The 15,804-nt window shown below is 42.5% G+C and overlaps 1 protein-coding gene across 1 annotated transcript in view; it reads right to left on the reverse strand.

The window, feature by feature from the left end:
* The window catches only part of LOC109930355 (probable U3 small nucleolar RNA-associated protein 13), a 38,461-nt gene extending 23,752 nt beyond the window's left edge, over positions 1-14,709 (reverse strand). The window contains exons 1-8 of the mRNA XM_048603931.1: positions 14,659-14,709; positions 13,540-13,745; positions 11,357-11,494; positions 10,440-10,623; positions 7,950-8,040; positions 6,036-6,137; positions 1,840-1,930; positions 534-728 (exon numbers count right to left, since the gene is read on the reverse strand). Coding sequence (XP_048459888.1) covers positions 534-728; positions 1,840-1,930; positions 6,036-6,137; positions 7,950-8,040; positions 10,440-10,623; positions 11,357-11,494; positions 13,540-13,745; positions 14,659-14,709 — 1,058 coding nt within the window. The remainder of the gene's footprint in view (positions 1-533; positions 729-1,839; positions 1,931-6,035; positions 6,138-7,949; positions 8,041-10,439; positions 10,624-11,356; positions 11,495-13,539; positions 13,746-14,658) is intronic.
* Between the last annotated feature and the right edge of the window lie 1,095 nt (positions 14,710-15,804).

A 15,804-nucleotide genomic window follows, 5' to 3' on the forward strand; every position in this document is an offset into this window, starting at 1 on the left:
TCAGATTCTCCAGCATCTGCAGTTCCTACTATCTCTATCCAGATGCATGTCAGCTTGGTACAGCAACTGCTCTGCCCAAGACCATAGGAAACTAAAAAGTTATGAATACAGACCAGTCCATCACGCAAGCCGACCTTCCATCCATCCATTGACTCTGTCTATACTTCCTGCTGTCTTGGGGAAAAATACCAACATGATCAAAGACTCCTGCCACCCCGGTTATACTCTCTTTCACCCTCTTCCATCAGGCAGAAGATATAAAAGTTTGTATACATGTACAAACAGATTCAAGAACGGCTTCTTCCCTGCTGTTAACAGACTTCTGAATAGGCCGCTCAAATTTTACATTTCATGTTGCTCTCGCTCTCTGTGCACCTTCTCTGCAGGCGTAACATTGTATTCCTCGCTCTGTTCTATTACCCGAATGCATTTTGTATGGTATGATCTGCCTGTACTGCACGCAAAACAAAACTTGTCACTGTACCTAGGTATATGTGACAATAACAAATCAAACCAAATGGAGACCCCTTTACCTGGTAAAACTGGGTGGCTGCACAGTCTTGTTGGATGCTGTGACTCCAGATGATGCCTTTTCCCCACTCAGGGCAACATCGATGAGGTGATATGCTGAATGGGCTTTTTGGCAACTGATATTCCTTCTCACTTTGTTGGTACTGGACCTGTCCATTCTTCTGGATGGTGTTTCAAACATATTGAACACTTCATGGCTGAAGGGGGAGGAACAAAACACCACGTTAGCTGGTCAGTCATGACAATGTGGATCACATTGATGATAAAGTGGTAAGCAAAGATGAATTTCAGAAATGACTTTGTCGGGGGGTGTGCAAGGGAATACTTGAGCTAAGAGAAAAATAACTTCATTAAATGTGAGGAACTATTGACACTTGGCAGCTAAAGAATGTGCAGTTCAGCATCAAAGTTTCTGAGAGGGGATTCAGAGTGATGTTGTGCTAGCTTTCAGCAAAAATTGACCTCTGTTTCAACTCAATATCAATGCAACAATTAGTTCTGGAAATATGGGCATCAGGGATTGGTTCAGGAGAATTTCAAGATGAAACAAGACCAAGGATGGAAGGTTCCTCTCCCTGGAGGTGGTGAGAGAGGTGGCAAGAAGGCAAAATAATGGGGCACGTTGGCCTTGGAGACAAACCCAGCCATTTCTTGCCAACTCACTCATTAAGTTCTGAGGAAGGGTCACCGGACCCGAAACATTAACTCTGATTTCTCTTCACAGATGCCACCAGACCTGCTGAGCTTTTCCAGCAACTTCTCACTCATTAAGTTCTGGGTGAAGAGGTCCGTTAGCAACCCACCACCCTCTGGGCTCTTAAATGGTTAGTTAATAGCTGCTTAAAGGTCTCAATTCATCCCTGATCGGAGTCTCCTTGGCAGCCAAGTGGAGTAGTTAGCTTCCTGATTGTATCACCAGAAGAATCTGCTTGTTGAGTTGTGGGGAGATTGGATCTCCAGTAGCAACTAGAGGCTCGGATGGGGGCAAGGAGGTAACTTCTGAAGTCAACCCCTGCTCGTGCACCCAGTCTCCCAGACACCCTACTCTCTCTGCATCTCCCACCCTGTGAGAATGGTCATCTGATAATGGATTTGTTGATTAATTGTTGCAATCAACCTCTATCAGTTATTTACAACAGACCCAGGTATTGCTTTATAGTGTCCTCTTCTATCATCAGATAGCCTCACTAGAGTTTTGAATGAATGCTGTCTAGTTGGGCTGAAGTGTATGAGGGAGCACCTCAGGGAACCCCCGGTGAAGGGGCAGTTAGCATAGTAAAAAGTGAGTTTCCGAAAAATATTTCTGACCTGTACAGAAAGTACGATGACTGCTGCCTTTCCCATTTTAGAATCGTCCCATCACTGTGTCCACTGAAAAAGAGTATAGGCTCCTTCTGGGCTAAGGAGGAAAGGGCACATGGTGTGAATAAGTCAATCACTTTATTAAATTCGAATTCACTTAACAGAGCAGACCCTGCATCAGTGGGCATGTGTCCTACCTAGTGTGGTACTGGAGATTGAGTTGGCTTATGCAGGCAGGGAGTACAACAAAACAACTGTGTATTTTTATATAGCACTGTAATAAAACACATAATAATGGCGGGGCTGAGAAGCGTTGCCATCTATTTGTCTTGTGGTATTAGTCTACATCATGTGAAGAAGTATGCGCACACGAAGTCCTGGTAGAAGACAGACTCAATCTTGATGGACATATTACTTCATAATAAATCTATGATACACAATGATATCTTTTGAGAAATTATGTTCAACTCAAGAATAAGTGGAACATGATTGCTATTGAATCAATCTCGCACTGACTTAGTGACAAACACAGAACAGGATAGCTCTTCCTAGCAACAGTCCTTTACAAATATTTTCTAAGCAACTTGTTTAGAGGTGTTAACACACGCCTCTGCGGGCATGACCTGAACCCAAGCCTCCTGGTTCAGAGGTTGGGACATTACCACTGTTCCACAAGCATCCTAACAGTCTTTTAAATCCCGATGCATAGAATCTTAATGATGTCGATGAACCCTTTCAGGTTATACAACAAACATCCTGAGGTGTGTGAGGAGAAAGATTATAAAACTACATATGGCACTGCATCACATAAAACATTACGAGGGCAGCTACCCTTCAGCAGTTTTAAGAAGTGTATAAAAGTGGGTGGAGATATGGAGAATTGAAGGGAAGGTATGGTAGACATTTACACTTAGGCACTAAATGATTAAATTCAAAACTGCACAAGAGACCAGAATTAGGGGACAGAAGATATCTTACATAGAAACATTGAAAATAAGGTTGGCAATAGGGAACTCAGCCTTTCAAACCTGTTCTGCAATCATAACTAATTATCCAACACAGTCCTCCATTCCTGCATTCTTCATTTTTATCGCAACTTTGATCCATTTAGCCCTAAGAATAATATCTATCTTCTTTTTGAAAATATTCAATGTTCTGGCCTCAGTCACTTCCTGTGGCAGAGAATTCCACAAGATCACCTCACTCTGGGTGAAGGAATTTCTCCTCGTCTTAGTCCCAAATGGGCCAATCCTGTATCCTTAGACTGTGACCCTGGTTCTGGACTTCCCAGTCATTGGAACATCCTTCCCGCATTTACCCTGTCTAGTCCTGTTAAAATTTCATAAGTTTCATTGAGATCCCCCCTCATTCTTCTAAACTCCAGTGAATATACACCTATCCGATCCAATCTGCTTATATATCAGTCCTGCCATCCCAGGAATAGTCTGGCAAGCCTCTTGACACTCCGTCCATAGTCAGAACATCTTTCCTCAGATAAGGAGACCAAATCCGCACAGACAGTGCTCCAGATATTGTCTCACCAAGAGCATGCATAATTGCCACAAAACATCACCGCTCCTGTACTCGAACCCTGTCCCTACGAAAGCCAACATGTCATTTGCCTTCCATACTGCCTTGTAAACTTACTTCCAGTGACTGGTGTCCAAGGATACCCAGATGTTTTACATCTCTCCCTTTCCCAATCTAACACTATTCAAATAAAAATCTGCATTCCTGCTTTTGCTATGAAAATTGATAATGGCATATTTATACACCTTGTAGAATTGTGGAGCTGAAAATGTTTGCAAAGTTTGTAGAGGTGAAGCTATGGAAGTAATTGAAAATAAAGATGTGAATTTTAAAATCAACACATTGTTAGTGAGCTAAAGTAAGTCATCCAGCAAAGGGATCGTAGAGGAATGGGACTTGGAGCAAGTTAAGACCTGACAAACACTGTTTTAAATGACCTCCGGATTACGGAGGATAGTATGCAAGACAAGCCAGGGATGCAAACAAATCCTCATTTTTATTGCAACTTTCAAAGGTGGCACGGTGGCTCAGTGGTTAGCACTGCCGCCTCACAGCGCCAGGGATCTGGGTTCAAATCCAGCCTCGGGTGACTGTCTGTGTCTGCGTGAGTTTCTTCCATGTGCTCTGGTTTCCTCCCACAGTCCATAGATTTGCAGGTAAAGTGGATTGGCTATGCTAAAATGCCCCCCAGTGTTTGTAGGTTAGGTGGATTAGCCACAGAAAATGCAGGGTTACAGGGATAGGGTGGGTCTGAGCGAGAATCTCTTCGGAGGTTCGGTGTGGACTCGATGGGCCTGCTTCCACACTGTAGTGATCCTACGATTTCACATCCTCAGGGCTCCTAAATCACATCTCAAATTGATTTCAGACAATAAGGGTACCTGGGAATGTAGTCACTGTTGAAACATTGAGGAAACTCAAAGATCAACTAATACACAAGTAGGAGGGTCTGACTATGTAGGGAGTGCAACAAGGTTTACCAGACTGACTCCTGGAATGGCAGGACTGATCATATGAAGTGATCGCATCAGTTAGGACTATAAGATGAACTGTAACCAAAACAGCCATATTCTGAAAGCGTTTGCTTTTGAAGCAGTTTTCCAAAATAACATGAAGACAACCATGTGTGTGTCCATACTCGCTCACTGAAAAAAAATTCTGAGCTTTAATTGGCTTCTGGGTGGGGGAAGATCAACATCAAAACCTAATTGATAATTTCTGTTCACAAGAATAATGATGTCCAATCTTCCACAAGAATCCTCAGAGAGCACCCTAATGAAATTTGGAACATTTTTTCACAGTTTTGAATAGATCTAGGATGGTCGAATCACAGCAGCTAACATAGCCAGTCCTGCCTATGCTGCCTCTTTGAGTGAGTAATGTAATTAGTCTCATTTCACTGCCCTTTCCCTGTAAACCCGCATTTATTTTTCCTCAACTTTTAGCTGTTGCAATCAGAAACGTAAGCCTAAATCTTAGGAAAGTTGCAAAAGTCCTGCACCATCGCTATAAAAACCGGAGCCGCAGTTCTTTAAGACCTACCACCAAAACCCAACACCCCACCATTTACACAGGGGTTGGAGAGTGTGGGTACAGGGGACAGGTTGCATGTTTTTACACCTGTGATTCACAGGGAATGATGCCATTTTCCATATTTGGGATGTCTAACACAATTCACGGACTTTATGCATTTGAGGAAATGGTCTAAAGGCATCTGAGTTATTTTGAAATGTTCCATTTTTTAAAAAGAGGTTTAGATACTCTTTAGAAGAAGTAAAGTTCATTTTAAAATTGTCAAGAGTAGACATGAATGTGAACAAATTGAGGATAATCTCAGAGGAAGTGCCAAGCTGTTAAGGCACTTAAATCCCCTGGCTTTTTAAACTTTTGAGATAAAAAATAGTGTGACTGTTTGCAAGTTCTTTAACAGTCTGTTTATATAAATTTGAGGAATATAATTACAGGATTAATGCTACTAAGATGCTCTTTTTACAAAGCAGTGAAGATCATGGGTATTTTCTCAGAGCTGAATTTGCAGACATGGAAATTTTCTTGATTCAGGACTGAAAATTCAGTCTGATACAAATATTTACAGAACAGAGGGCGATTATTCAGCATAATGTGCTAATGCTAGAAAATTATATCTGCTTCCATTACATCTTCAAGAATTGTGTTCCTAGTGGTAACACTTCACAAGAAAAAAAAAATTCACTTCACCTCCTTCCAATCAAGCATGATTTCATCTTCCTGATGCCTTGCTGATCCTGCTTGATGATATTATGCATTTCTAAATGCTTTGTTATTGCATCTTTTATAATAGATTCTAACATTCTCCTGAAGACAAATGTTGAGTTACCTGACCTATAGTTACCTATTTTATGTTTCCTTCCCTCTTTGAATAAGGGTGCACCTTGGCAGTTTTCCAGTCACCTGGCAATTTTCCAAAATCTAAAGATTCTTGGGAGATGACCACTAGCGTATCCACATCTCTGTATCTACTTCTTTTCCTATTCTAGGATGTAATCCATCAGGTCCAGGAGCTTTATCGGCCATAAGCCATACTAGTTTACTGAACATGGACTTCAAGTGTGAACTGAGGGGGTTAGCCTTGCTGGTATTGACGGTGAGCTGGAACAGTCCAATAGCCTCTGCTCCTGTTGCGCTGTACTCACTGTAAGTCAGGCATTCCACAGGCTGTTTGCTTTGTAAGACTGCGACGCAGCCCATCTTGTTGTATTTCCACACCGTCACATCTCTGTGCTGCCGGCTAGAACCTGCCATGGCAAGATGTACCAAGGTTAGACATCGATTCATCCCAGGGTGCATTTACACAGGCAGGAATGGTGGAAATGTAACACCCCAGTGTCTCACTGAAGCAGAGATTCTACTTATGTGTTGGCCTGATGGTCAGTTCTTTGGGCTGTTCAGTCACGGTTCTACAGCAGATCCTAATGGTCACGGAAGTGTACTGTCTGGCAGTGTTGCGGCGCTAGTAATCCAGAGACCCAGCTAATGTTCTGGGGGCGTGTGTTTGAAATCCAACATGGCAATTTGCATTCAACAAAAATATGGAATAAAGTGTTACATTAATGATGGCCATTAAACCACTGCCAATTGTGTTTAAAACCCACTGGGTTCACTAATGTCCTTTAGGGATGGAAACTGCCATCCTTACCTGGTCTGGCCTACATGTGTGTCCAGATGCATAGCAATGTGGGCGACTCTGAATTGCCCTCTGGGCAATTAGGGATGGACAAGATGGTCTCATCAGAGGTACGCACCCTCCATGAATGAATATAAAAACAAAGTAGATATCCAACTCATTAATAAGTTCACATTTCCTGTTGCACTGTGGCCAAATACAGCATCACTCGGCACTGACTGAAGAGTTAATATTTGTGATTGATACAAGGTTTGTTAGGGTAATAGAACAGAGTGAGGAATACAATGTTATGGCTACGAGAAGGTGCACAAAGAGTGAGATCAATATTAAATTTAAAATTTGAGAGGTCCATTCAGAGGTCTAATAAGTGATGCTGTATTTGGCCACAGTGCAACAGGAAATGTGAACTTATTAATGAGTTGGATATGTACTTTGTTTTTATATTCATTCATGGAGGGTGGGTACCTCTGATGAGACCACCTTGTCCATCCCTAATTGCCCAGAGGGCAATTCAGAGTCACCCACATTGCTATGCATCTGGAGTCACATGTAGCCCAGACCAGGTAAGGATGGCAGGTTCCATCCCTAAAGGACATTAGTGAACCCGGTGGGTTTTAAACACAATTTTAAACATAAGTGCAAGGAAGAAGCTGTTCTTCAGTTTCTTGGCATGAGCGTTTCAGCTTTTGTGACTCCCGATAGAAGAGGTTGGAAGAGATTATAACCAGGTTGGAGGAGTCTTTGATTATATTGGCTGTCTTCCCAAGGCAGTAAGAAGTATAGATGGAGTCATTGGATGGAAGGTTGGCTTGCGTGATGGAATGAGGACTCAGAATCAGGAGAGTTGGAGGAAACTCTGCCAAGATAGGTGAGTGGGAGTAAAGTCTGCCAAGAACAAACTACTCAGCTGGTGTCTCTCATTTCTGGGAAAAAAAAAATCCACTTATCGAGTTCAGAAAAACATATTTGTTCTTTTGAAAAAGTGAGAGAGGATCTTCAGATTATGCTTCCTGCAGGATTTCAGAGATACCCATGCAAGATTAGTGCACACTAAAACATCAGAGCAACAGACACCAGACCATCCTATGTTTTATCCTTTGCCAGGTTCCCACTTGCAATGGATACTCTCCCTTTTTACTTCGAATCTTATTATCTGTACAAGTTGCATTTTTATTTACTTTCGGGGGAGAAGCTGATAAAATTTTCTCTTTTACTGAAGAAAATCCTAGTAATTGATCCGCCACGTTCTAGAAAACTGTATTGTAATTGAAGTGTGTGAAGTCGTATGTCTAAAGAAGAAATAAAAATATCCATTTCAATTGACCAAGGATGGGTTGAAAAGAGTGGTTTCAGCTCCTCACCTGGTCATAACAAGGATTGCTGGCAAAACTATTGAAGAAAGTGTGCCAATGTAACTCCTTACCAATCACATGGTTAGTCTCTGGGATACAGACCAGTTGATGGAAAGGTTGTCCAGACTCGTGTGTTTGGAAAGTTTCAACAGACTCAGAAACCTGGAAAACAAAGTGAAGACAAGGGATTGAGTTCTTGAAGGGACAGGGGTGTGAAATCGATGTTGTAGTATCGAAAGCGAGTTGGTGAAAGGATGGTACAAGAGCCAATCTTTACTCAGTCTTACATTTATTTACAGAGTGATACATCATAAACTGCAACCGCCACTCAGTTTCATTAAGTAGGGGTCAATACTTTTAATCAACCTGTCTGGACATGGTGTGACACACCTCTGGTGCAGGTGGAATTTGAATCCTGCCCTTCCAGCACTAGAGGTAGTGACACTACCACTGTGCCACAAAGCTCTTGGTATGTAGAGGTAATTTGTTTTTTTAATCAACAGGTTTGGTTGCATTATGCCCCCACCTGGTGGAGAGCTGCCTTCTCAAACTCCTGCAGTCTATTTGGCGTAGGTAGACCCACAATGTCATTTGGCAGAGGATTTTGACCCAGCAACACTGAAGGAATGATCAAACACATCCACAAATATTCAGTCCTCGACCACCAATGACCAGTAACAGCACTGTATACCATGTACACGATGCACTGCAGAAATTCACCAAGTCTTAAACTCATAGAGTCATACAGCATGGAGACAGACCCTTCGGCCCAACTTGTCCATGCCAACCATAATCCAAAACTAAACTAGTCCCACCTTCCTACATTTTGCCCGTATCACCCTAAACTGTTCCTATTCAGGTACGTATCCAAATGTCTTATAAATGTTGTAACTGTACCCGCATCCACCACTCCCTCTGGAAGTTCACTCCATATATGAACCACTCTCTGTAAAAAGGTTGCTCCTCATGTCCTTTTTAAATCTTTCTCCTCTCACCTTAAAAGTTTGTCCCCGAGTCTTGAACACCCCCATCTTAGAGAAAAGACCTTTGCTATTCACCTTGTCTATGCCCCTTATGATTTTATAAACCTATGTAAAGTCACCCCATGACCTCCTACGCTCCATTGAAAAAGTCCCAGCCTGCCCAGCCTATTTTTATAACTCAAATCCTCCCTTCCTGGCAACATCTTGGCAAATCTTTTCTGAATACTCTCCGATTTAATAGTATCCTTCATATAAGTGGGCAGCCAAAATTGTCTCCTTAGACAGTACCTTCCAACCTCATGACTACTACCATCTAATATGGGGGTTTGGAACAGGAGTAGGCCATTCAGCCCCTATTCCTCCATTCAATGAGACCATGGCTGACTTGTCGCCTAACTTCATATACCTGACTTTGGCCCACATCCCTTAATACCTTTGCTTGACAAGAATGTATTTACCTCAGATTTAAAATTAACAAGTGATCCAGCACCCACTGACAATTGTGGAAGAGAGTTCCAAACCTCTACCACCCTTTGTGTGTAGAAGTGCTTCCTAACATTTCCTCTGAACTATATGGGCCTAACTTTCCGACTAAGACCCCTTGTTCTAGAATCCCTGACCAACTGAAGTAGTTCATCTTAATCTACCGTGACTTTTCTTGTTAATATCTTGACCAGGTCACCCTTTAACTTTCTAAATTCTAGAGAAAACAGGTCAAATTTGTATGATCTGTCCTCATAAATTAACCCCTGAAGTCCAGGCATCATTCTTGTAAATGTATGTTGTACTCCCTCCAAGGTAAGTCTATCCCTCTAAGATATGCTGCCCAGATCTACTTGCAGTACTCCAAGTGGGGTCTAACAGTGTGGAGCTGGAGGAACACAGCAGGCTAGGCAGCATCAGAGGAGCAGGAAGGTTGACGCTTTAGGTCGGGACCCTTCTTCAGAAATTCTGAAGAAGGGTCCCGACCTGAAATGTCAGCTTTTCTGCTCCTATGATGCTGCCTGGCCTGCTGTGTTCCTTCAGCTCCACACCGTGTTATCTCTGACTCCAGCATCGGCAGTTCTTACTATCCTGGGGTCTCACCAGGGTTTTGTAAAACTGCGGCATTAGCTCTGTACCTTATTCCAGTCCCCTAGATATAAAGGCCAGCATTCCACTAGCTTTCTTGATTATTTTCCAGTAGGATGACAGCATAGGTACATGGGAACATGGCCAAGGCTGGGTGGCTAAGTTTGGAGATGATTCAAAGATAATTAAAGAAAATTATCACAGGACACTAACAGATCAGCAACGATCATATTGGATGGCTGAGTAGACTTTAAGAGCAAGAAACATCCTTCCTGTATGTGGACATCAGAGAATGGACTATGATATTACCACAGTTGCTTCACTGCCTAGGCCACTTGAGAGAGCTATTGAATGGGCTGTGTTAATCAAGTGAGAGTCTGCTCCTACAGAGACAGAGGGATGAAAGATAGTCGGTAATCAAAATCAACAGTGGCTGTCCCATCGGTCAGAAATTCTTTGTAAATCCCTGATTTTGTTTTTCACAAGAGAAGGAATGGGTGCACTCACAATCTCCCCAGAGCTTGGGTCGAAGACGGAAGGGTTCGGAGGACCGCTGCAGATCCACACAGAGTTCACGCAGGGCACAAAGCAGAGGCTGCTTATAAACTGGGCAAAGTGAGGGAGCTTCATGATCAGCTGTCCATCCTGTGACCAAACTCTCACACTTTTATCGAAGGAACCAGTAATCAGCCTGTATTGGGTGAAGAGAGACAGCGTGTTAAAGTTGAATGCTAGTATCTGTGGCAACATTGTCAGGTTAGCATAAGTGACTCCCTCCTTTTTCGCATACTCACAATCTCATGGAAAGCCTCACCTCAACCTGTCTTCCTTCTTCCTCCATTCGCAAACAGGAGTAAACCTCTGCTATGCTGGTCGATGAGGCTTCACTGCCGCCCTTACCTTGATTGACTAATTGATTTCTTATTGTCACATGTACCGAGATACAGTGAAAAGTGTTGCTTTGTGCGCTAAATAGGTAGATTGTGCCATACAAAATGCATCAGGGTAGCAGAGCAGAGTGCAGAGTACAGTGTTACATAGAAGGTGCAGAGAGAGAAAGAGAGATCAACATTAACATTTGAGAGGTCCGTCCAAAAGTCGGGACAGCGGGGAAGAAGCTGTCCTTGAATCTATTTGTATGTGTGTTCAAACTTTTGTATCTTCTGCCTGATGGAAGAGGATGGAAGAAAGTATAACCAAGATGGGAGTGGTCTTTGATTATGTTGGTTGTTTTCCTGAGGCAGTGGGAAGTGTAGATGGAGTCAATGGATGGAAGGCTGGTTTGCATGATGGACTGGGCTGTGTTCACAACTCTGTGTAGTTTATTGCAGTCTTAGGAGGACCAATTGTCAAACCATAATGTGATGTGTCCAGATAGGATGCTTTGTATCTACAAAAATTGGTAACAGTCATTGTGGACATACCTTGTGCTCTCGTGTTCTTGGACCACCATCAGGTTTGTGATACCCGCATCATGAGCGTTGGTGTTGCAGTAGACGACCTGCAGGGTTTTGCTGTTTGGGTACGAGCTGGTGTTATACATGATGAATTTCTTGTCATACCTGGTCAAACAAGAGGAGTGGAAATGAAGGGTCCAGGCCTGAAACGTCAGCCTTCCTGCTCCTCTGATGCTGCTTGGCCTGCTGTGTTCATCCAGCTCCACACCTTGTTATCTCAGATTCTCCAGCATCTGCAGTTCCTACTATCTCTGAGTGGAAATGTTTGTCAGCCCACAGAAGTAAGTAAACTTTTTAATTTGAGATGACTGCTTCAATCATCGAATGCCTCAGTCTCATTCCATTAGTTTATCTTAACTTTGGGAGGGGTGGTGGAGCATAGGGACAGGAGGAGGCCATTCAGTCAGATTAGGTGACCTGCACCTCCCTTTCATTTACCTACCTTTTCTTTGAATCACTGCATTTTTACCGAAAGAAAATCTATTTATCTCAGTTCTGAACGCTCCATTTGAACCGTAGTATCCATAGTGACTTGAGGGAGGGAGTGCCAGATTTCCAGGGGCCTTTGTATGATGTGATATCATTCTGGAAAAGCTAAACTATAATATTAAGATAACGCTGTCTTGTTCTTGACTCCCCAAAGGAATTCATTTCTCTGGTATTGAGTCCTTTAAACATTTCCAACACTTCAAACACATCACTCTAGTGAAAAGATATGATTTAATTCCGGGTTACATAAGATTAAGTGCCATAATGTTGTTAAACACTTAGCTAATATTAATTTCCTTTGCCTGTGAATTTTTTTAAACATCTGATTTTGGGTGTCTCAGCAGCTGAGGACTGGCATCGTACTAATGCAAATTAATGAACATTTATCAACTGGTTGCACTAGTACTGAGATATGGTTGAATTGGAATACAGCATTATTCATGCGGGTTGTAGTGCAATGTGGCTAGAGTTCCATCTATCATTTAACACAGTTTCAAACTTTAATATGAATATACAATGAAAGAAAAACTGTTGGTTTGTCCAGTTTGTCTCACATACTTTTCTCTTTCCAGTCAAAATCATCTAACCTTCTGGAAAAGGCAAAAATCCAGGCTAATCTGGGGCAAAATCTCTTTTCCAGCACGACAGAAACTGGTCCAAGAGGTCCCTTTAGTCCTGATCATCCTGTGCGGTGTATGAGATGATCTATGTTCTCAGAAACAGGTTCTGTCCTTGTTTGATGGAGATCAGTGTGTCAGTGTCCGGCACATATTGCAGAAGTCCACTAAACTAGATCTGAGTACAACTTAAAATTTAACCTCCTTGTTCTCCTTAAACTATTTCATCGAACAAATTGTTCCACACAACCATTAGCCTACTCCCTTCGTCTTATAATCCTCACCCACGTCAGCCCAAAGTCAAAACCTATCTAAAATGTAGTGCCATCCCTTGCAGCCAGTCTTGGTATACAAGACATTGGAAGATAGACATGGATATTTTAATATGATTGTCTTCATTTGCAAGGTTTCAAAATCCTAACGGCATTCCAACACCCCATTTGCTCCATTTGTTAATTGACCTGATGGTCAGTCTTCTGAATTAGTTAGAAGCTATTTTACATCACAGGAGAGTGACAAAGTCAGGAGGACACATCTCCACTGAGACCCACCCTTCTTGACTTGCAGGCATTAATCTTTCATTACTGGTAGGCCGTTATCTCAGAGCTTCCTCTACTTGATATCATCTGAGGAGCACCGTGACTCCCAGGGCTGCTGTGATAGGGTTAGGGTTAGGTACAGGTCACCATGACAACCAACACCACTTTCTCAGAGAAACAAAGGAGGGGCCAATAAACTTCAAAGGAGCCAACACTCCCCTTACTTCAGTGAAACGCTGCATCAAAAGTGCTATACAAACGCAAGTTCTTGTGGGCATCCAACATAGTCTGGGAGTCTTTGGTGCTTGTCAAACTGCACTTCCAGTTTCTGGGCTTGGTAAGTCTCAGGTTTCACTGTGAGAAGGGAGGTGGTAGTTAATACCATGCAAAGGCAGAGCTTACATCTATACGTTTTTGCTATAGCATGACTTAAATAAAATGATGGCTATCAGACTCATCAAAGGACTTGAGCTCATTTAACCCTGCTTGTTTTAAGGGTACTCACCCAGCAGAGTATATCCTTGTATCAATGCAGACCACAGCTGACACAATGTCTTTGTGCCTGCGATCAGTGAAGCATGTCTCCAAATCCAACACATGACCAGAATCCTTCTTGACATCCAAAGCAAAGACCCTGAGCTGCTTTTTGAATCCACAGATGAACTGGTGCCTCCAGTGATTAATGGCCATGCAAAATACCGAAGCATTTAACTGGAAGAGAAAGTTGAAATGCACAGAAGCAGATATTTCAAAACATTGCGTTCTTTGTGGGATCTCACTATGTAAACAATTCAGTTTCCAACAGTGACTGCACTTCCAAGGTGCTTCATTGATTGTAAGCGGAGGGACAGCCAGGGAATATGGAAGAGCTTTTTTAAAAAAATTGAAAATTATCTCTTTCTGCCTTAACTTCAAGCAGATGGTGTTGTGTGTATGGAACGAGTTGCCAGAGCAAGTGGTGGAAGTGGGTACAATTACACCATTTAAGAGGCATCTGGATGGGTACATCAATAGGAAGGGTTTAGAGGGATTAAGCCAAATGCTGGCAAATAGGACTGGATTAATTTAGGGTATCTGGTCGGCATGGATGAGTTGGATCGAAGAGTCTGTTTCTGTGCTGCACTCTATCACTGTAAATCAGCACACATATGCACCTCCCAAATTATTTTGATTCTAGGCCTTGCAGATAACTGACTTGCTGTACTTGAGGCAGGAGATTGTGGATTGGAGCCCTACTCCTGATATTTAAACATCTAATCCAGGCTGGAATTTCTGTGCAACACCAGAGATCGTAAAACATTGCTTGAGATACAACGTACCAGCAGAGCTATTAAACTGAGATATTTGCTCCCCTGGATGTAAAAGATCTCATGCACCTTCTGAAGCTACACAGTAGTGTTCTCCTTGATGTCCTGGCTATAACTTAGCCCCCAACCAGTTCCATGCAAACAATTCAGTTTCCAACAGTGACTGCACTTCCAAGGTGCTTCATTGATTGTAAGCGGAGGGACAGCCAGGGAATATGGAAGAGCTTTTTTCGGAAGAGATTATTCAGAAATACCACAGTACTGCAAAATGGGTGTGCCCATGTGCAAATTGATTGCTACAATTCTTACTGTCTAACAGTGACCACACAGCAATAATATTCCTCATTTTTAACTTCTGCCTTTTCCATAGTGTTCTCATTTCATAATGTTTTACTTCTGGCAACACAGGATAAAATTCACAACGTAGAGATCAAAGGATGGAAACGGAGACCCAAGGATGGAGCTCTTACCGTAATCCGGTCAAAGACGGTGGCTCCAACAGTCCACACCACAATAGTCCCATCGTTTGATGCTGAGAAAAGAAGTTTGTGTTCCGCCCAGTACAAGAACTGAGTGATCATCCCAGTATGCTCAAAGACTGAAAAAGTCAGTTGTCCGGTTTCCAAATCCCACCATTTAATAACGCCATCTGATCAACAGTAATGGACAGAGAAAGTGCTCGTTAAACAACCCTAGCAAAACTAATACACTCCTTATTCATCATCCCTTTGCCTGAGTCAGGAATAGACCTATTCAACCTTTCAGTGGGGTAATGTCGAATCTGTGTTCCAATTCCATTCGCCCGTCATGACGTCATCTCACTTGATCAACCTACTGAGTAAAACGCTACAGATCTCAGTCTTGAAAGCTCCAATTGACCCCTAACTTCCAAAGCCTTTGGAGGAGTGGATTCCCGATTTCTATTACCCTTAATGAAGGCGCTTCCTTGATTTTACGCGTATTGTTATGACTGTTTTTTGTTGCACACCCAGATAAAATTTGGGAGCGACGCAAACCAAGTTGGCAGCTTCATACATGATCATATGTGATCACACATGATCCCCATCAGTCAGTCAACTGCTGACACCATCTCACACATTGTGAAGAGCAACACCTTAAAGTTGAAGGGGTTGAAGGTAATTGGGGTACAATATCAACGAGTACCCAATCTATAACTGCACTGGGTGTCAATAGTACATCAGGTGTGGGTAACAGTTTTCTCCCATCATTCTCATAGCCAGTCTCCTTGGTGCTGTTGTGGGAGATGCTCTATAGTGTAGAGGAAGTTTTCAAAATCTGGAGCTCAGTGGATTGTTTAAGACATTATTCTATTTTTCTTCCCCTTTTAATAATGGTTATTCTGCCTCTGACCACTTTGCTTCTCTATCCCTACCTCTATTCCTGAATTGTTAGCTCAGTCTGCATGAATTGGAAGGAGTAGTCACCGGGAAAACAAACAGTTA

This window comes from Rhincodon typus, chromosome 12 (assembly GCF_021869965.1).
Source record: "Rhincodon typus isolate 14 chromosome 12, sRhiTyp1.1, whole genome shotgun sequence".
Taxonomy (NCBI): Eukaryota; Metazoa; Chordata; class Chondrichthyes; order Orectolobiformes; family Rhincodontidae; genus Rhincodon; species Rhincodon typus.